Below are 22,038 nucleotides of genomic sequence, written 5' to 3'. Positions count from 1 at the left end.
TCAGAACATCTACTTTTCTCAGTACTTAATATTTTAGGATAGAAGCTGTCTCCCCTTCAGCTTTATCACTCCCCCTCCCTTCCACCCACCACATCTATCTAGATTAGCTTTTACCTTAAAAATACTTAACAATTCTGTCTTTTCTTCATGTCCACTGCCACCTCTTGCTTTATATTCCTGTCTCCAAGCTCTCCCCTTTCCAATCTACCCTTCTAAGCCCATTTCACTTTTAACCTTGACTCATTGCATACAAGATAATGTTTATTCTCCTTATCATGTCACATCTGACCCCATCCTACTTTTCTGGTCTTACCTCCTACCATTCCCCTCACAAATACAAATAACCACCAAATATTCATGCGTACAGTAAGTGTGTTCATGCTGCTGCTTCATACATCCCCTTTACTAGGCATCATCCCTTTTCTTCCTGATAAATTCTTCATCTATTCATCCTTCAAACTTCTCTTTACATGTGACTTAATTTCAAGAACCCTTTTGAGGCAGAGTTAACTGTTCCCTTCTTTAACTTTGATATAACATATTTTACTGTAACACTTATTAAATTATATTGTAACTTTTTGTGTTTGTAAATAGGTATCTCCTTAAAATTTAGTCAACTCCTTAGGTTCACATTATTACTTAATGCCTGTCCCTTTAGCAAACCAACCCACAAATGTAAAATAGCTCTGTAACTCCGGGGAGATGAAATCCCAGGACAGAACCCTAGCTGAAACCAAAATCAAAGAGAGAAATACAGTTGAAAACCCATTTATTGCTTACAAAAAAAAAAGCCATCCAGCGTCTGTCTCTCTCCTGAAGTGGCAGAAGCCAGAGAATCCTCCCCTCAAGCTCTCAGATCCTCTCAGATTCAGAGAAGCCCTCCATAAATACCCATTGAAATGGAGATAAACTACTTCTCTCCCTGCCTTAAAAACACCTGTTGATACGGAGATGCACTAAAGCCAGTCAAGAGATTCTGGAAATACTGCAGTTTTACCCACAGGGCACCCCTCCAGAAATCCTGCCTTACTATCTACTTATTCCCCCTCTTCAGCAGTGGTCCCTGGGCAAGAAAACTGGAGCACTGTAACCAGACTAATGACATATAATAGCAACAGTAATAAAATCATGATAATCCTCAAGCTAGAGTATTCAAAGTCCTATGCAGATTAAGTCCATAGCTCACCCGTTACACAGTCAGGCAGTAGCTGAAGAGGTAGAGTTCAGAACAATCATCATTCAGCAGCTGCAGCCAGGGAGCACATATAGGCCACAAGGACTATAGAAGAAAATAACCTTAAGGATGATAAGATACATGTTTTAATGACACCAGCATAGGCAGATCTTCTCCATCAGATACGATACATGAAGAGAGTGGTCCTATGATAGAACAGTGGGTGGAATGAGATCTCATCCTGGTCTAGTATACCAAACATTCACCTCTCTCCCAGTGGGAGTTACAGATGGGTCATTATGGGTCAATATATACAGCTAGGGGAGGTACATGCACTGGCCATAAAGATAAAACAAAACTTCCCATAAGATGCTCCTACCTCCTCAACATTTTAGGTATACTACTGTGATCTTTGGGGGCCACTCTGCTGTTACTTCAGGAATACACACAAGGCCAGCTTCCAGGCCTTTTCCCCAAGGTGCCAGAAGGGCCAGCCATTGCTGTTCCATGAGTCGAAATGTCCAGTGCCACGTCCACTTACCAGTGTCTCCATGGTTTAATGCAGTAGGAGCTGGAAGCAGGATGTTGCTCTGCTGACCATATCCTGACTTCAATAACTCCTCTTTGGTTTGCACATACAGTTGTATAGGAGAGGCAGCAAGGTGTATTACCATATCAACAGGGCTCAAGACTCCTTTTCAGGGCTTCTCATTCAAATGCCATAGCACTGTCCATAAGCAAACTGACCAACCCCGTAGAGTATTGGTGTCCAACTTCAGGGCCAATTTCAACAAACCGTTGTACCTCTTTATCATGCCTGCCCTGGTAGGGTTATATGGTACATGAAATTTCCACTTTATTCCTAATTGCTGCACCCATCCTTGTAATGCATGTCCTGGAAATTGGATGCCATGATTGCTCTCAAACACATGTGGCCAGCCATAGGCTGCAAAGTAACGCTCTAGGTCCCTCTTTGTGGTTTGCTGATTTGAACCACGTGCAGGAAAAGCAACCATTATTCCAGTAGCCATATCCACACAACTCATAGCATACCGATATCCTTCTGATATGGGTAGAGGCCCAATATATAGTCTATCTGCCACCTGACAAGGGGTATCAGCCCCTTTACTATTGTCCCATGTTGCTGCGGGACTCGGTTTAAGTCCCTTTTAGAGCACACAAGACATTCCTTCCAGGCTTGGCTGACTTCTTCAAAGGTCAATTAACAAGCTCCACCGATGGGCTACAGCCCACATTGTCCTTTGCCCCATGTGCAACAAACGCTGATGTAACCATTGGGCCACATCAGAGGCAGGCTTTCCTTCTAGCCAGCACACCTGGGCCAATGTGTCTGCTTCATCATTCCCTGGGGATACGAAAGGCAAATGGCCAGTCACATGATACAGGGTAAAAGTCTTAGTCTGACCAGAGGCCCATAGGTCTTGCCACAGCTCTTACCCCCAAAAGGGCCAGTGACCAACCATCCAGTTGGCATGGTACCATGTTGGTAGCCACAGGGTCAATCCCTGATAGATGGCCCAGCAGTCAGTGCAGTCAACTATAAGGGAAGGCTCCTTGATGATCACGAGCCATACTGCATGCAACTCAGCCCATTGGCTGCTCTTCCCCTCTCCATCCTCCATCCATATTGTCTCAGTCTTAGGATGGAAAGGCACCACCCTCCACTTTGCCGTTGCCCATGACTAGAGCCGTCTGTGTACCAAGCATCTTCAGGTATGGGGCTTTTCCCTCCTGAAAAGGACTCTTGGCTACCAATGGCTCAAAAGCAAGTTCTTCCTGCTTTCCTCCAGTATAGGTCACTGGCCCAATAAGCATTGGAGTTCTCCACTTAAGGATCTAGCAGAGAGGGCACTATGCTCCTGTAAACATGTGCCCCTTTGTCCAGTGTAGGCATCTGTGCCATGCCACTCCATGGCCTTTGGGTCCAGTCTCGTACCCACCCCACAATGGGATAGGTGGTTATTACCTTGGTCCCAAGTTGTTCCAGTGATGGGCTCCATAGCCAGCAAGGCATGGTACACAGCAGCCAGTTGCTTCTCTATCAAGGTGTACTGGACCTCTGCTCCTTTCCATAGTTGTAACCAGAATCCAATAGGTTGGTGTGTCTATTCAAGCCTCTGCCAAACACCCCATCCATAACCATCTTCAGTTACATGAACACCTAGCTCACAGGGCCTTGATGAGTCCATTACATTCAAGGCCTGCACGGTCTTGATTGCTCACTTAGCAGTAAAACCAACTGCATGTCTCGTCCCAGTCCCACCTGATGCCCTTTCATACCAACCAGTATAAGGGCTTCAGAATTTGTGCCCAATGTGGGATAAACCCTCTCCAGTAGCCCAAAAGAGCCAAAAACTCTTGTAATATTGCCACAATGGTAGAGGTAGGGAAAGCCTGGAACTTGTCTATGACCTCTTCAGTAATAACTTTAGTTTTACCCAACCAGACAACCCCCAGGAACTTTATAGACAAACCAGGTCCCTGAACCTTGGTGCTGTTCACAGCCCATCCTTTCTCCTGTAGATGTTGCAGCATTCTAGGAACTGCCCCTTCTAAATCTAAAAGAGAATTAGACGTGAGCATAATATCATTAATGTAGTGATACAACTGCACGGTTTGTGGTTTCTTCCATGTGGCCAAGTCCTCGGCTACAAGTCCATGACAGATGGTGGGACTGTGGAAGTATCCCTGTGGAAGGACAGTGAATGTCCGCTGCTGGCCTTCCCACGTGAAAGCAAACTGTTCCTGACTTTCCTGTGCTGTGTCAATAGAAAAGAAAGCATTAGCAAGGTGTACAACATAATGGTACATGCCCAGCTTATGACTCAGTGTATCCAGAGTGGCTGCTACAGAGGGGACAGCAGCATGCAAAGGGTGGGGGGCAGTTTTTCTTTCGCTACCCCAGCCTTTTTCAAGTCAACCCACATCTGGGTCCTCAAGACCTTCACGGGGCCTTTGCACCTCTCCTTTCTGTCAATAGCCCATGCCTTTCATGCCCTTATTGGTTCAACCATCCCCAGATCTGCTGAAGTACGAGTAGCCTCACTTATGGGTTGCCCTATGTGGGGGTCAAGGGTAGTCACTAGGGACCCAAAGACAGATGTGGGAGCTGTACGACCCCACCATCTTTGGTGGTGAATGAAAAACACCAGATTTATCATTCCTACAGTGAACAACAACTCATTGGAGCTCTAGGGGTCCATATTATAGATGATCTTTTTCATGCCCAATTCCTATAGTAACTGTTGGAGCTCTACATACATTTTCCAGCTAATGGGTAAATATGGTAAATCACCCTGATTAGGCCTAAATGCCCTGATCGCAGCTGACAGCCATTCCAGAAGTACCTGATTCCCTGAGGCATGACGGGCACTTTTCAACCACTGCCAGAGGGAAGGGTGAGTCGTCAGGGAGCCAGTCTACTCATCTCAGTACCCGACATAGCAATGTTTTCCACCCCCATATCCCAGAGAAGTAAAAGCCGTGTAGGCAGAGATTCCGATGGCTTCTGCCTATACCGGACACTCATGTCCACCAGATCATCCTGGGCCTAGGAGCAGAGCATGGAGTGCTCCACAATGTGGGGTGGGAGGCAGCTCCTTGCCCTAATTAGCCCATGGTTGTTTCATTTTTATTTTTTTAATTAGAGCCAGGTGGGCCTTTAATACAGTAAAGGCTGGAACCTGGGGCAGTGGCCTGGGCAGATGAGCCCATAGCCCCGCCTCCTCTACTCCCCCCAGCTCCTCCACCATGTCCAGAGCTGAAGGCACCACTCTTTCCTCCCCCTTCCCACAGTCCCCTGCAATGCAGCTTCTCCTGCCGCCTCCCCCCTCACTGCTCTTAAAGAATCTTCCAGGAGCTCAATCCGTTTTCTCAGTAACTGTCCCTCTTCCTTAAGGGCATCCCATAGGTCATCGCCCAGCTTCTCTGAGTGATGCTGAAGTGTTTCTCTCTCCTGCCAAAGTCCCTCTCTCTCCTTGATAACCCTCTTCAGTAGCCCTCTTTCTCCTTGATAGCCCTCTGTCTCTCCTTGATAACATATTCCACTATCTAGAGGAAAAGAGACCTTATAATGCCTACTGCTACATGGCCACACAGGGCCTCTAAGCAGTCTTCTATCTCATGGAGGGCTAATTCTGCAGCCTCTGGTGTCTCCATCCCTCCCCAGTTCTGGGGAAGGCCCAACCCCTCTAGCAGGTGCTTTACCCTAGACCAGTTCCCCACTAGGGGCTCCAAAATTGGAAGCCCCACAGATTGGGGGCTCCCAAGTGAAGCTGCACCCTCTGCAGCTGCATCCACTGAGGCCTCCCCACTATCCACAGGGCATCTCCCCATCATCTCAAGGAGCAGCCTGCTGAAGGGTCACACCCATTCAGATTGTGGGTTCAGAGTTCCTGCTGACTACCAATGGATGTAACCCCAGGGAGAAGAAATCCCAGGACAAAATACCTAGCTGAAACCAAGATCAGTCAAAGGGAGAAATAAAGTTTTAAACCTGTTTATTGCTTACAAAAAAAAAAAGCCATCCAGTATCTCTCTCTCTACTGAAGCAGCAGAGGCAATCAAATTCTTCTCCCAACCTCTCAGGTTCAGATAAGCCTTTGGTCACCCAGGTTAACTACTCATTGATATGGAGATGAACTATTTCTCTAGGTTCCTTAGAAATGCCTGTTGATAAGGAGATGCACTAAAGCCAGGTGAGAGATTCTGAAAATACTGCAATTTTACCCACAAGCTCAAACATGAAATAAGTTTACTTCTCAGTCTCATAAAGTCCCCAGAAGTTCGTGATTAGTGAGTCGCTGTCCTGCAGGTAACGTTTCAGGCTCCTTCTGTCTTGTGAATCCACCATCCTCCATACTGGCTTTCTAGGTTGCCATGCTCACTTCAGTTATTCCAGTGGATGGAAGGGATCTTGCATGGGGGGAGGGGGGGTTTCATGGACCAGACCTTCTGTTGCATTGGCTGTAAATTCAGTCATATGTCTTCTCTGACTGTGGGGAAGCTCAGAACAATAGTTTAACTTAGTGCCCAGGAAAAAGAAGAAACAGGTTTGATGATAAGTTAGCCATTCTCTTTTTCAGGTAGCTATATGAGACTTATCTTCATATCCTCAGACCCTGGCACATAGAAGGCACTGAATATGTATCGTACATGTAGTAAATAACTGCAAAGGTGAGTAGGTGAACACATGAATGAGAAAGAGAAAATGAAGTAATGAGTACTCATGCCCCTTTTCAAACCAGTGTTCCCTTTTTTACATTATGCCAAGGATTTGCAAAATTTAATTTGTAAGCCAACTAAATTTGGGGCAATTTTCTTTAAATGCCCTTGTTTAAAATGTGTTAGTAGCTCGTATAATTTGCTCATGACACCAAAGGAAAACATTACATTACTACTTCTCAAAAAGTATTCTTGACAATACTGAATTTCCCCCAGCACACACAAGCCCTAGACAAAGTTAATGAAAGGGCTAGAGACAGGAGGTGTTGCCTGAGTCTTGTGTCTCAGAGGTTTGGGAATCACTGTACTGGTTTATCGGTTGTCACTGAATCATGGAAATCAGATCTATGCCTAAAGTAATTTGCAGATGAAGAATATTCAGCACTTGGAAGTTGACTACCACCCATCTGCCACAAACAGACCTCATATTTAAGCTTTTTATTAAAAGTATACAAACAAATATGCAACATGGTGAACTGTTACAAATTGAACTAATTAACTGTATGAGCAGGACTCCAACCAACATCAGTGCCCCAAAGCCTCCCACGTGCTTGCTTCCTGGCACTACTCCCCCAACTCAGTTGAATACTATCTTAGATTCATGGAATGAATTGATGCCAAGGATCTCAATATTATTTGAATTATGTTTAATTTTATTTTATTGCACTCTGATTAAGTTAAATTAAGTATGAGAATTTATTTGAAGATTTGGGGAAAAAATTACTCAAAGAATCAGAAAGCAAGCATACCTTTAAAATGACTTAGTGAATATCTTTTCTGAAAATATAAATTCTAATTATGTGAAAATCTGAATAAAACATTCAGTTTACTGATGACCCTGGGTTCCAATTTCCATTTTTATGAAGTCAGTAAAACCCAATCATTTTAAATATTAAATAGACTTACTTAGTGAAAATTCCATAAACAGAAGGTTAAAACCTACTTAAGTCCCCAAGTGTCTGCTGTCGAACTAGGCTTGTCTGCTTATTTTGAAAACAAAAAACAATACAACAGAGAGAAGATAACACCCACCAAGAACCTTGAGTAAAAAAGAAAGAGGTTAGCAGGTTTTTCAGTAAGGATTTGATTTTGGATGTAACCTTCAGAAATTTTCTGTGCACCAAGTGTAATTTCTCAAAGAAAACTCAATGTGACAGCTTTTGTTGACTGTTTTAAATTTTCTGAGAACTATCCTCATAAAGTCTGCTCTATCACAGAAGTGGCAGAATGAGATAAATGTCTACCTGATGAATGGGAAGGCCACAGCTGCAATCCTCTCATCTTTAGCAAAGCACCCTATGTCATTTCCTTTTCTCCTCCTGCCTATATGAAGTGAATTTTAACATACTTTTTATGCAAATTAAAGCATTAGCCACCCAGGTGACTGGAATTAGAATTTCTGATCCTCTACTTTAAGAAATCTTAATGCCTTTAGCCTAGAAAATACCAAAGAAAGCCATTATTGAGTTCTGGCATGGGAGGAAATAATAAAGGAGACATGGCAAGCACATTGACCAATAAGTTTGCAGACTGCAGACTCTGAAAAGAATGGTTCTCTAAAGGAATTTTTGTAGGTTAAAAAAATTGGGGGTTCTGTTTACAAAGGTATTCTATGTGTATTATTCTTAAGATTGTTCGTAAGGTATGATACACACCCACACCCACATATTTTTATAATTGCTGAAAATATACCTCCTGGAATTATTTTCATGTAACATTGAATACCTTCATTAACAGGTTCCAACAGGTTTAATTAGGCAAAAGAGATGATTTCTAACATCTCTTTAATAGCTCACCATGGGTGCAACTATAATATAGTAATTGTTTACAATATATAAACTATACACTGGGAAACCATAAAAGCATAATAGTTTTTAATGTCAGTTCTTAATGCCTTTCAAAAATAATTGCTCCCATTTACTAGTATTTCATGTTGTTGTAGTACCTTACATATATTAAACTTTTAGTGGATTTTTTTAAAGGCTTCACAGTTTCAATATTTAATATTAAGGATTTGATTGATTTTTTTCCCAAAGGAGAAATTCTTCTAAGTTATAGTCATTTTAGTCATCTTAAATACTGTTATTTTAGAGTTGAATTTTGTTTAATGTCTTTGCAATATCTAGTGAAATGGTCTTACTAATTTTCTCCATAGCTTTATTATTATTTTCAGGGATCTTACAGTATTGAAACACCTTTACATTTTATTAATTAAACTTTATTTGGTCATATTATTAATTTTAAGTATGCTTTTGTATTCTATTTGTTAACATTTTAGTTAAGATTTTTATAACAACACTCACTGGTGAGATTGGTGGTAGTTTTTCTTCTTTTGTAACCTTTGTCAGGCTTGGGATTCATAAGCTTTCCTTCTCTTTCTATGCTCTGAGATAGATTAAGTAGTAGTGAAATTATCTGACCTAAATTTCTGGTAGAGTTATCCTCTGAAAATACTGAGCCTTTAGTTGCTAAGAACAATTACACATCCTTTTAGTGGAACTTCATTGGTGCTTACTAATAACATGGTCCTGTTAAGTTTAGCTTAACGCAAGTGATTTTATTTCTGTGTACTTCTTGTTATGGATTCAATTTTTAATACACAATCAGACTAAAGATGTTGTGTGATCTAAGTCACTACAGTCAGATCACTTTGTTAAAAGAAGGTTCACTTATTATTATGACTTCCATAATCTAAAAACTACACTTGAAAACATATTTAGATTTTATTAGCTAAATTCATCAAGGTCTTTAGGAAAAGAGACACACAGAATTACTTTTCATCATATGAGCTTATTGTGCAGAAACATACAGGCAAATGACATAAATAATTAGCTAAAGAAGTGAAAAGTAGTTGCCTTTAGGGAGAGAAAATTCAAGAGGGTGGGAGCAGTAACTAACAAATCTTGGAGGACTGTTTGATTTCTTGCTTGATTCCCATTTTAGGTATTTGTTAATTTCTGACTGAAAAAATTAGTATCAACTTCTCCACTTCTGTCCATGGGCACCATTCCTATCCAATGTCACAATTTTTCTTGAATTGATTATTTTCTTTCATCTCTTTTGTTTCATTCACCAAAACTCCTATTATTTTGTTCGAACTCCTAGATTGTCCTCTAATTTTAATACTTGATTCAGCAATTCCACATCAAGGTATTTATCCAAAGAAGTGAAATCACTATTTCAAAAGGGAATCTGCACCCTCGCATTCACTGCAGCATTATTCACAATAGCCAAGACATGGAAACAACATAAATGTATGTCAACAGATGAATAAACAAAATGTGGTGTACTGTGCAGTATTACTCAGCCATAAAAAAGAAGGAAATCCTGCCATTTATACCGACATTGATGGACTTTGAGGGCATTATGCTAAATGAAGTAAGTCAGAGTAAGACAAGTACTGTATGATCTCACTTTTATGTGGAATCTAAAAAACTGAATTCATAAACAGAGAACAGATTTGTGTTTGTTAGAGGCCAGAGGTACAGGCTAGGGGAGGTGGTCAGAAGGTACAAACTTCCAGTTATCTAAGTTCTGGCAATATAGTATACAGCATGGTGGCTATAGTTAGCAGTACTGTATTGCATATTTCAAAGTTTCTAAAAGAGTGAATCCTAAAAGTTCTAATGACAAGAAGAAAATTATAGCTGTGAGGTGATGGATGTTAATGAAACTTACTGTGGTAATCACTTCACAATATAGACATATATCAAATCATGTTGTACACCTTAAACTAGTACAGTGTTATGTGTCAAATGTATCTCAAAGAAACTGGAAAGAAAGCATAAAAAATTAAGTTGCATAAAATTTTTTTTTAATTCAGCTGTGGAAAATAAATTGCAGACATTATGACGTCTCACCCCTAAATTCTTCAGCTTGCATTTCCTAAGAAAGAGGGTGCTCAACACTTACACTACTATTACCACATGTAAGAAAATGAAGTTCTCTAATATATAACAATATACAGTCTATATTTAAATTATTCCAGTTTTTCTTAAGCAGATCTTTTATTCCTGTTTTCATTTCTTTTATTGGTTCAGGATCCAGTCAAGGCTTATTTTGTCTCTTTTGCCCTTTAAGTAAGAATAGAACCTCTGCTTTGTCATTTACTTTCCATAAAGTTTGTGTGTGTGTGGGTGGGTGTGTATGCAAAGAAAACTGAAAAAAAAATTACGTTCTTAAATAATAAAAGCACTAATTTTCAATAGTGGAATAATTAGTAATTTTTACTTCAAGTTCTTCCCTTTTGTATTTTCCAAATTTGTTGTAAGCAGTGTTTACTACTTATAAAATGAGGAGAAAACGTGGGGAAACTGTTAAATTTGCACTTCAGAGTGAGAAATTTTATTTAGTTAAAGGAGAGAATTTTCTGGTAATTTCAGTGAGCCACAAAAGAAAAGGAACACTTTAATTTATTCACATCATTTATTTGTGTCTTATTCAAAGATAAAGATAGAGAATGGCCTCCTCAAAATTTCTTCTGTTTGTAATTGTTACTATTACTTTCTTCTTTAATCAGAGTTATATACACACCTGGCCACACTGATGATCATATGGCTCTGCTTTTAGAAGAGGAAAATGCTCTCTTTTCTGGAGATTGCATTCTAGGTGAAGGAACAACTGTATTTGAAGACCTCTATAATTATATGGACTCCCTAAAAAAGTTATTGAAAATCAAAGCTAATGTTATATATCCAGGTAGGTAGTGTTTAAATATTTTTTAAGTTTTTTTTTCTTTTTTTTTGTTTGCTTTTTGATTTTTCTTTTTTTAATTTTTTAAGTCCACCCAGTGATTTGTGTCATATAATGAAGAAGGCTCATTTTGGTTTTTCTGTGTGTGCTTTGTGTTTTGGCCTTGAAGCAATATACATAAGCTGCTTCTTTAAATTATACCCCTAAGTATTTTCTAGCCATCCAATTGGAAAGGTGGCCAAGAGTTATATTAAAAAATTTTTAGAAAAATATTAGGGTAATTTTTTAACATCTACACAGCAATTAACAGAACTGTTAAACAAAAGAAGTAGATTTACATTGGAACAAGAAAATGTTTTCATTCCATAAGCTATTTTCAGTTTTGCTAACTTGATACCTATTGTGGACCACATTTTAGCCATGTAATCTTCGGCAGTATTTAACCTCTGAACTTTAGTGTTTTAACTTCAGACATTGAGATATCAATAACTTCCATATCAACTAGAACTGTATATTTATTTTAATTCTCCAGAGAAAGAAACCTGTTATTAGTATGTCAGCTGTCACTGACATACTACACTGCACTGCTCTACAGTATAAATCTCCCCTCTCTCCTAAAAGCTTAGAAAGATACAGTACCCACCATGAGGGCCAAGAAGGAAAAAGAGACTAGGGTATTTAATTTTTTAAGTCCTTCTAAGTTGGTCCTAACCAAAGAGCCATGGAAAGTTCTGTAAATACAGTGTCTTCAGTACCCTTATATTCTCTCATGAGTTTCTACTGCAGAGGGGGTAGAAACATACAGTGGAACTGGGCATTTGGGTTAATATTATGACATAAAAGAAGTGGAAGCTGACAGCTATTTTTAAAAAGAGAGTAGATATTTAATGCACCCACATTCAAGCAAAGCTAATGATGCTCCCTCTCAAAGGTTCTTAGAACGTTTGCTTTAGTGAATCCAGTGAATTGGTTTATTAGCACAGCAGGAGCTTATATGTAAATTTTGTTCTGTAGCCATAGCTACCACATATAAAAGCCTGCTACCCATCAGGTACCATGCAGGGATCTTTGTGGTGGTGTCCTCACAAAAACCCAATGAAGTAGATAGTGGTGTCCTCATTGTACAGCTGAAGAAACAACCTCAGAGATTCAGAAAACTTTCATGGCCACAAGCTAGTAAATCATAGTAGATATTTTAATCAAAGCCCATGCTCTTTACATGATAATAGGTTAGTCTGCTTCTAGATACTTTTTTCTCACATATTTTAAACATCCCTTTTGCAGACTTGTGTAATATACTAATTTGTCCTGTCTTAAACAGCAAGTAAATTTCAGTATAACTCAGTCTGGGCTGTCAACATTTCTGAATTTCTTGAAGTTCTGTGTGGTTCTTGTAAATTTTTTAGATCCTAGTCACTTATATCTTGAAGCTACTTTTTACATTCCCCTTTTCAATCTTTTTTAAGTAAGCGGAGCACATAGTGGTTAAAAGCATAAAGTGATTAAAAGCAGGAAAGTCAGAACCCCAGCTATACTCATTCTTAGCTGTGTAACTGTGGACAGGTTATTTACCTTCTCTATGCCTCAGTTTCAGCTATAAAAAAGGGATTAATAATGGTATCTACTTTGTGGGATTCTTGTATGAATAATGTATATTAAGCATTTAGAGCAGTCCCTGCAAATAATGAGCACTCTATAAATATTACCTAGCATTACTGTTGTGGTTGATGTTTTCATTAGTAAATTTTTATTAATTTTTTAATGTACACTATAACATTGTATGTGATTTTATTTGATACAGTTGTTTGACATTGTACATAATTTTTAAATCTTATATCTGTAGTTTTCCAAATAATTCATGTTTGTTATATATTTAGTATTTTTTTCAATGCATCATATTGATTATTTTTAAATAGAATGAATTCAGTTGTATTTAATATTTTTTATCTGGTTGAAATAATTTTTATATTTATTCTAATTTAGGACATGGCCCAGTAATCCATAATGCTGAAGCTAAAATTCTACATTACATTGCTCACAGAAATATCCGAGAACAGCAAGTTCTTAAAATATTTCATGATAATTTTGAGAAGTCATTTACAGTAATGGAGCTTGTAAAAATTATTTACAAGGTAAGTTTCATTTATCTTATTTTTATTTGTACATAGCCACAACTTTATTAGATAGTATATTTGATAGACTATACATATGGCAAACTTTTCATGCCACAGAACAAAATAAATGTTTGTTTTTAAGTAATGTCACTTGTATAGATTTGAGACCAGCAATCTCAACTATTCTAGAACACAGAAGCTGAACAAAAACTGGCCCAGAGAACAAAAATAACCATTCTGAGCCATCATTCAAACTTATACTTAATTCTGTAGGAGAGATCACTACCAGTAGCCTGGTGGCAAAGTTTTGTAATGATTTATGTATTATTTTAGCCATCTTGATTATCTGGTGTCCAACCATGTAGCAGTTGAGAAGGGATGATCTACTAGAGACAGATATTGGCATAATAGCAGTAAGAAATAATAATGATGCCTAACAATGGAGGAAAAGGAGAATGTGAATGTACATGTGAAAGAACATGAGTAGAGTGATTTAGTATATAGAAAAAGAACCACCTCAGCAGTCTCTGAGCACATCATGGTGAGATAGCACTGTGTGGCAATCAATTGATATAATTCAGGTTTTCAGTAAATGTTAATTAGATATCTTCTGTGTAGGCAGTACAACTTAGAGATTAAGAATGTAGGCTTTGGAATAAGATTACACAGGCTTAAAGCTTCCACTACCACAATTTGTACAGCCATCAGGTACATGAAAGTGTAACTAAATGTGAACTTGAAAAGGTACCTGATGTTGAGTTATAATTAATGACCATAATGTCTCATAGGCCAAAGTTATCAAAAACTCTTATCATATTCAATGTGCTTTGTTTTAAAAGGGAGGGATGAATGGTTAAAATATCTGAAGATAAAAAGTGCCATTGACAAAATGGTAAATATTTAAATTCTGTGAAAGAGTTCATTCCCTCATAATACTCAAGTATATCCACTCTAGACTATACACTGGTACACTAGTGGTTTTTTTCCCAATCTAAGAACAGACAACAGAGCTCTCTGGTAACTGTCACAGACAAGTCATCAAGCAACTGCCCATGCCTAAAATATACTGATTCTGTATCAGAGGTATATTCAGTGTATGTAAGTGTGAAGAATCTGGTACGTATCAATTGGAATTAGGATTATAAAGGGATGTATTCATTCAGGAAACATTTACTGAGTACCTTTCAAAGGACTCATGACTGAGTGAAGACAGATAAATTCAATACATAAAATACTTTCTCTCATAAAAGCTCCCCTTTTTTATCACGTTATTATGTGCTGGAAACTGTACTACTTTACGTTTACAAATGTAATTTGAGGTATTTAATTAAAATACCTTGAATTTTCACTACATGAAGATACTATTAAAACTGACTCAGAAAGTGTGAGCTAAGTAACTTCTCCAAGGGCACACAACTACCAGATACGACATACTCAAATGTGAGATGACAGGCACACAAATCTTGTTTTGTGTCTCACACCAAGCTTCCTCCAAGGCTATCCACAATATATCAGGACATAAAGGCATGAATTCTTCCTGATGAAGATTCAGGACATAAAGGCATGAATTCTTCCTGATGAAGATTCAGGGTAATGAGGTATGTCTGCAAAAACTCAAGAAACTTAATTATTTAGTTGGTTCTTGAAGAAGCAGCATTTCCCAGGCCAGAGTACAAGGGAAAGGAAGCCATTCTAGACAGAAGGAAAGATGTGTTCAAACACTACAGGACCCGAGGGGTAATAAAAGAGCATTTTGTGTGTCTGAAAACCCCCAAAGAAACTACATATGACTGGAGTACAGAATGCATATGTGGATGAGCAGGAAGGGTGTCCCAGGAAATGAGGTCAGAAAGACAGGCATAATCAGATCATGGAAGCCATGACTGCCATGCTAAAAACTTTGGGCCTTAGCCAATAACCCAGAAATGATCACTCACAGATCTGAGGCAGGAGAGTCACAAAATGCAATGTGGAAGATCACATTGGTGGCTACAGTATATGGTATTGAAGCTTAAGGGAGAGTTTGGGGTTGGAGATTTTTATTTGGGAATCAATAACGTGACATTACTGTAGCAAGTTGGTTGAGTAAAAAGAGGAGAGTCAATGATACAACTCATTGTAAACATCAGTGTTTAAGAGAAGTCCAAGGAAAAGTATCCAAGGTGAAAACTAAATGATAAGAAAGATAACAAAGGGAAATGTGCAGATATTATGTATCCTAATAAATCAATCATAGGGCCAACTGTCTGTAGCATCATCAAAACTATTTAGAATAGTTTTTACATTTATTCATTCATTTGTAAGAAAGTTGAGTTCCCACTATATGCCTATATACTGAGCACTGGTTATTCAGTAGTGAACAAAACAGATACAGCTATATGTCGTTATGGAGCTTATATTCTATTTTATCTATAAGAATATGTATAAGAATCTAGTGGCCAAAATCAAGACATGTACAAGGTGAAATTGTTCTGGTTAGTACCATATTAAAATGTTTTTAAATTAAAATTTTCTTTTGTGTTGCATTTTTCTCTAAGTGTCAAAAGGATTAATACTTTTAAAACATGAAATTTTCTTTCACTCTCATTTTTCTTTCAGTATATTCCTGAGCATTTACATAAAATGGCTGAACATAACCTCTTGCTTCATCTGGAAAAATTAGAAAAAGAAGGAAAAATATGTAAGTATATTTCCAAATTTTAATTATTACTAGCATTAAAAATTCTTTTTTACAAACAAACTAGTTTCCTTTTAGGAAAAATAATGACCAGCAGAGTCTTCCCTTGAATGTCACTGTAAATTAGAGAGATTAGCCCTAGGAAGGGTTCAGTAGCAAAGAGCCAGTGAATGGACCACAAATTGGAACCAAAAGCTGCCACAGGTATTAGAATCTCATTTAGGGTTTCCAGTCCTCACCCATCAGAATGACAATAAAAGATATGTGTTGGGAAGATAGCTCCTCTTCTCCCAAGCTACAAGACCATAAAAGCATTTTAGAACAGCCAATTGTAGTTGATTTTGGAACAGCCATAAATTTTAGCAGTACTGAAGGCAAACTGACAGATATTCAAGCAATACTTCGTTAATTGTTTACTAGTGTTAGATTAATGCATCAAATTAATAATCTTTATAGAATTTAATTCTGAAGATCAAAAGGTTCAAAGCTTGAATTTTACAAAGAAGCTTCAGGAATGCTTTTATATGTACAAAAACAAATACCAACTTTATATTGAGCAACAGAATTATTTTAGGAATGAATGCTTTTTCTAGCCATGTGGTAATTTAAAATACAGTGAAATTGGTTATTTGTTCTTAAATTTTTACTCTCTAATTTTCTTTCCACAGTTGGTAACCTGGATCCTGACAAGAAATGGAAAGCCAATCTTTAGTTTCAGATTGACTGCTTTTGATGTTTTGTTTTTAGAGAATGGTATGTTTTCTTAACCATTAATTATTTACAAAGAATATAGAGTGTAGAATATTGAAAATAACCCTAGACATACTTTTAAATAATGTCACATTTACTCTAAAATATAAGTTACATTTTAAACTATACTGTGGGTTATATAAGTTTTAATCTGCAATATAGGCTTATCTAGCCTAGGTCTAAAAATTCAGAATAGTTTATCAACTTTCAATAGATGATTAAGTCAAATGGTTATTTTAAAAACAATAAAATTTATGTAATTTAAACTGGATATTATTCTTAGAGATTAGTTTTCTCTTACCAGTAACCATACCACTTTCTCTGTTTCAGTTAACAGCTCAGATTTCTATATGATCCTTCCTTTTTCAAAACTCTATCATAATAGTAGATAACAGCTTTATTTTCATATTTCTGTCAATTATATCACAGTTTTGTATTAGTTCTACAGTTTTCTATCATATATTTCATTTTTTTCTTTTTGGTGCCAAAATCCAGAATCAACATGTATACTTTGTATAAATGGTATCCCACAGATGAGTCATGGACATCAACTTCTGGTACTTGAAAAATAACTAAATTCCAAATTGAAGGCATTATATAATAAATCATTATTTCTATGATTTTAATAAATATTTCTTATAATAATTGTTTAATGTGTAAACTGTTATATAATATTATTATTACTGTAATTATAATAAGTAATTATTTCCATTAGGACAACCAATTTCCAGGCTTAGGTTTTTTGGGTTTTTTTTGTAACAGGGGAATTATTATTATTATTATTTTTGGTATCATTCATATACAATTACATGAACAACATTATGGTTACTAGACTCCCCCCATTAGTCACTGTCCATCAGCATAGTGAGATGCTACAGAAACACTACGTGTCTTCTCTGTGTTATACTGCCTTCCCCATGCCCCCCCCAGGTAATCATAATGCCTCTTGTTCCCCTTATCCCTCCCTTCCCACCCATGCTCCCCAGTCCCTTTCCCTTTGGTGACTGTTAGTCCATTCTTGGGTTCTGTGACTCTGCTGCTGTTTTGTTCCTTCCGTTTTTTCTTTGTTCTTATACTCCACAGATGAGTGAAATGATCTGATACTTCTCCTTCTCTGCCTGGCTTATTTCACTGAGCATAATGCCCTCTAGCTCCATCCATGTTGTTGCAAATGGTAGGATTTGTTTTCTTCTTATGGCTGAATAATATTCCATTGTGTATATGTACCACATCTTCTTTATCCATTCATCTACTGATGGACACTTGGGTTGCTTCCATTTCTTGGCTATTGTAAATAGTGCTGCAATAAACATAGGGATGCATATGTCTTTCTGAAACTGGGATCCTGCATTCTTAGGGTAAATTCATAGGAGTGGAATTCCTGGGTCAAAAGGTATTTCTATTTTGAGTTTTATGAGGAACCTCCGTACTGCTTTCCACAATGGTTGGACCAGTTTACATTCCCACCAGCAGTGTAGGAGGGTTCCCCTTTCTCTGCATCCTCGCCAGCATTTATTGTTCTTAGTCTTTTTTATGCTGGCCATCCTTACTGGTGTGAGGTGATATTTCATTGTGGTTTTAATTTGCATTTCCCTGATGATTAGTAATGTGGAGCATCTTTTCATGTGTCTGTTAGCCATCTGAATTTCTTCTTTGGAGAATTGTCTGTTCATATCCTCCACCCATTTTTTAACCGGGTTATTTGCTTTTTGGTTGTTGAGGCTTGTGAGTTCTTTCTATATTTCGGATGTTAACCCCTTGTTGGATATGTTGTTTAAAAATACATTCTTCCATACTGTTGGATGCCTTTTGTTCTGCTGATGGGTGTCCTTTGCTGTACAGAAGCTTTTTAGTTTGATGTAGCCCCATTTGTTCATTTTTGCTTCTGTTTCCCTTGCCTGAGGAGATGCATTCAGGAAAAAGTTGCTCATGTTTCTATTCAACAGATTTTTGCCTGTTTTCTTCTAAGAGTTTTATGGTTTCATGACTTACATTCAGGTCTTTGATCCATTTCAAGTTTACTGTTGTGTATGGGGTTAGACAATGATCCAGTTTCATTCTCTTGCATGTAGCTATCCAGTTTTGCCAACACCAGCTGCTGAAGAGGCTGTCATTTCCCTATTGTATATCCATGTAGCTCCTTTATTGCATATTAATTGACCATGTATGCTTGGGTTTATATCTGGGCTCTCTGATCTGTTCCATTGGTCTATGGGTCTGTTCTTGTGCCAGTACCAAAGTGTCTTGATTACTGTGGCTTTGTAGTAGAGCGTGAAGTTGGGGAGCCAGAATGCCACGCTTAAAATAGTTTTTTTAATTTGCAATGCTACTGAAGACAAAGTTTAAAACTGTTTTTAAACTAACACATGATACTGAGTTTTAAGAAATTTAAGTTTTAAAAACAGGTTTCTTTAGGATGAATCATGAAGGAGAAAACTAAAAGATCTTGGCCTAAAATTTTTTGTTTTTCCTCCACTCCCACTCCATAATTTTAGCATTTGAAAATTATATGTGGAATTAAAAATTGAGAAACATCATTTGAGTGAATATTAATTTTGTGGTACTGTGGCCAAGGGAGAAAAGCACAACAATAGCAGTCTAAGAACAAAAATTAGAATTTGGAAAATCTTTTTCAAAAAGCTATAGGAATTTTTTAGTTAACATTGCAATTTTCATATAATATCCCCAAACAAAAGGATTATAAAATTAATCTGCTAAGACATTCATGTGGGCAAGGTCTGTTTCCTGATATATCCCAGGGGTAGAGCAATGCTTTTTACCTAGGAAGCACACAGTAAATACCTACAGAACATACTGCTCGATATCACAATCACTATCTTTTCAATAAGTATTAAAACTAAAACTCAAAATTGCCTTCCTGATTCCTTATTATCTTTCTCAAAATAATAATACCTTCATGTATCCATAAAAAGCTTGCTTTTTTCTGTATGTTACTTTTTTTTTTTTTAGCAAAGCACAGGTACACTTCAATTCAGAAAAGGTTATTTCCAGAAGTCTGACAGTAAGCCCAAACAAAATTTTCTTTGAAAGGCTCCACAAGGACTGGTACACAGTCTATCTCCTTTGCTGCTATGCTACCCACTAGTCTAGTAAATGTTTGGTACACAGTACATTCTAAACAAACATTTGTTAAATGAATGGGTAAAATAACATTTTGGTAGTTTGATCCTATTGTACATTCACAACAGATTATTTGGTCCATAAGATCTCTAATGTGCAGAACGAGTAGAATTTAAAGGAACTATGGTAAAGAAACTCCTATGGAAAAAACTCTCTCTCTCTTACCCAGGAAAACCCTGTCAGAGCCCTACACTTCCCCCTACAATGAAACAAGACTCCCACTTCTGCCATCTCCTGAACTCGAAACCCATTTCCTCCCACTACAGGTAACTGGATACTAACTCCCACGGAGGGGGCCAAAAGGATGTGGGAATATTACTTCTCCCAGGCCCCCGAGGCAAACACAGGTCAATAAAGGTTTCCAAGGATTTTTACTGTTGAAGAAGTCTTTTTCAAAGCAATACTTAAGTTGCTGGTATAGGGGAAAAGGATATTTGGGACTCTAGGTTAACCATTTAACCCTAAATCTATAGAATTCTTAAGGCATCAAATGCGAAAGTAGTGTAATGAGCGTGTTATACAAATCATGGTGCTTTTATTTTATTTATTTATTATTTATTGATTCACTGAGGCAAAGAGAAAAATGGATAAACACAATGAGAATTTCAACAAATAGAAAACCTAAGAGAGCCAAGCAGAAGTCACAGAGCTAAACAACACTGAATTGAAAATACAATAAGAGGGGCTCAACTGCAGACTATATGAGACAGAAGAAAGGATCAGTGGAGCTGAAAGACAAAGCAATTGAACATACCCAGAGAAACAAAAAAAAAAAAAAAAGAATGAAAAGGTAGAGTAACTTAAGGGACCTTTATTCAACATCAAGTGGAATAACATTCATCTTATAATGGTCCCAGAAAGAGAAAAAAGAAAAAGGCAGAAAGTTATGTGCAGGCATAACAGTTGAAAACTTCATGAAATTGGGGAAGGAAAAAAACAGTGAGGTCCAAGAAGCTAAGAGAGTTCCAAATAACATGAATTCAAATTTATAAGAGCCACACCAAGGTATGTTATATTTAAAACATCAAAAGTTAAAAACAAAGAAAGAGTCTGAAAAGCAGCATGACAAAAACAAATTGTTATCTGCAGAGGAAAGCCTGTTAATTCTAACAGCAGATTTTGTAGAAGAAACTTTGCAAGCCAGAAGCAAGTGGCATGATATATTCAAATGGCTGGCTGAAAGGAAAAAACTTCCAGCCAAGAATACCCTTATCTGGCAAGGATATCATTCACATATGAAGGAGAAAGAGTTATCTAGACAAGAAAACTTTAAAGGAGTTCATCACCAGCCTTATAAGAAATAATAAAGGGACTTCCATAAGCTGAAAAAGAAAGGTGTTAATTAGTAACAAGGAAAAATAAGAAAGTATTAATTCTCACTGGAAAAAGGTAAATATATAGTCAACATAGTGGATTAATCAGTTACAGGGCTAATAAGATAAAAGAAAAAAGTAGTAAGAAATAAATATAATTAAAATAACCAGTCAATGGATACACAAAATAAAAAGATGTAAAAAGTGACATCAAAAACATAAAACTTAGGGAAAGAGTAAAAAGTGTAGAGTTTTGGAATATGTCCAAATTTAAGTAATCATCAACTTAAAATACATTGTAATAAACATAGGAGAATATATGTGAACTTCAAGGTAATCACAAAGCAAAAACTTAAAGTATGCAAAAGAAAATGAGAAAGAAATCTAAGCATAACACTTAAAGCATAACAGGCTCAACAAAGACAGTAAGCAAACCAATAAGAGAAAAGAGAGCAAGTGAAGAAGAAAGTAACGGAGGGGAGCTATAAAAAGTGAGAAAACAATTAATAAAATGGGAACAATTACATACCTACCAATAATGACTTTAAATTCAAATGGAATAAATTATCCAATCAAAAAATATAGAGTGGCTGAAAGGACAGAAAACAAAAAAACCGAGAGGATGAGCCAATATGGCGGCATGAGTAGGGCAGCGGAAATCTCCTCACAAACCATATACATTTTTGAAAATACAACAAATACAACTATTCCTAAAAGAGAGACCAGTGGATACAATACAACAACCAGGCTACATCTACATCTGCGAGAATTCAGCATAGCACAAAGGGGATAACATACAAGCCACAGCCCAGGAGGACCCGATCACTCCCCGGACCGCATCTGCCTGGCGGGAGAAATGCAGTTGGAGCGGAGAGAAAGTGGAAGCCCAGGACAGCTAATCAACCAGCTCTAGTAATCTACACCGGGAGGGCA

At 37.4% G+C, this 22,038-nt stretch overlaps 1 protein-coding gene across 3 annotated transcripts in view; it reads left to right on the top strand.

The window, feature by feature from the left end:
* The window catches only part of LACTB2 (lactamase beta 2), a 28,904-nt gene extending 8,738 nt beyond the window's left edge, over nucleotides 1-20,166 (top strand). The window contains exons 4-8 of one of the 3 annotated variants that reach the window (XM_017655543.3): nucleotides 10,938-11,116; nucleotides 13,094-13,242; nucleotides 15,823-15,904; nucleotides 16,570-16,654; nucleotides 19,962-20,166. In XM_017655543.3, coding sequence (XP_017511032.1) covers nucleotides 10,938-11,116; nucleotides 13,094-13,242; nucleotides 15,823-15,904; nucleotides 16,570-16,613 — 454 coding nt within the window. In that variant the 3' untranslated portion in view covers nucleotides 16,614-16,654; nucleotides 19,962-20,166. Of the gene's footprint in view, nucleotides 1-10,937; nucleotides 11,117-13,093; nucleotides 13,243-15,822; nucleotides 15,905-16,569; nucleotides 17,297-19,961 lie in introns of those variants that run through there. The other 2 variants (XM_017655542.3, XM_073229675.1) reach the window with 2 other exon arrangements.
* The last annotated feature ends 1,872 nt before the right edge of the window (nucleotides 20,167-22,038 follow it).

The sequence above is a fragment of the Manis javanica genome, chromosome 2 (genome assembly GCF_040802235.1).
Source record: "Manis javanica isolate MJ-LG chromosome 2, MJ_LKY, whole genome shotgun sequence".
In the NCBI taxonomy this organism is placed as follows: domain Eukaryota; kingdom Metazoa; phylum Chordata; class Mammalia; order Pholidota; family Manidae; genus Manis; species Manis javanica.
This window is presented reverse-complemented; position numbering and strand designations above follow the sequence as displayed.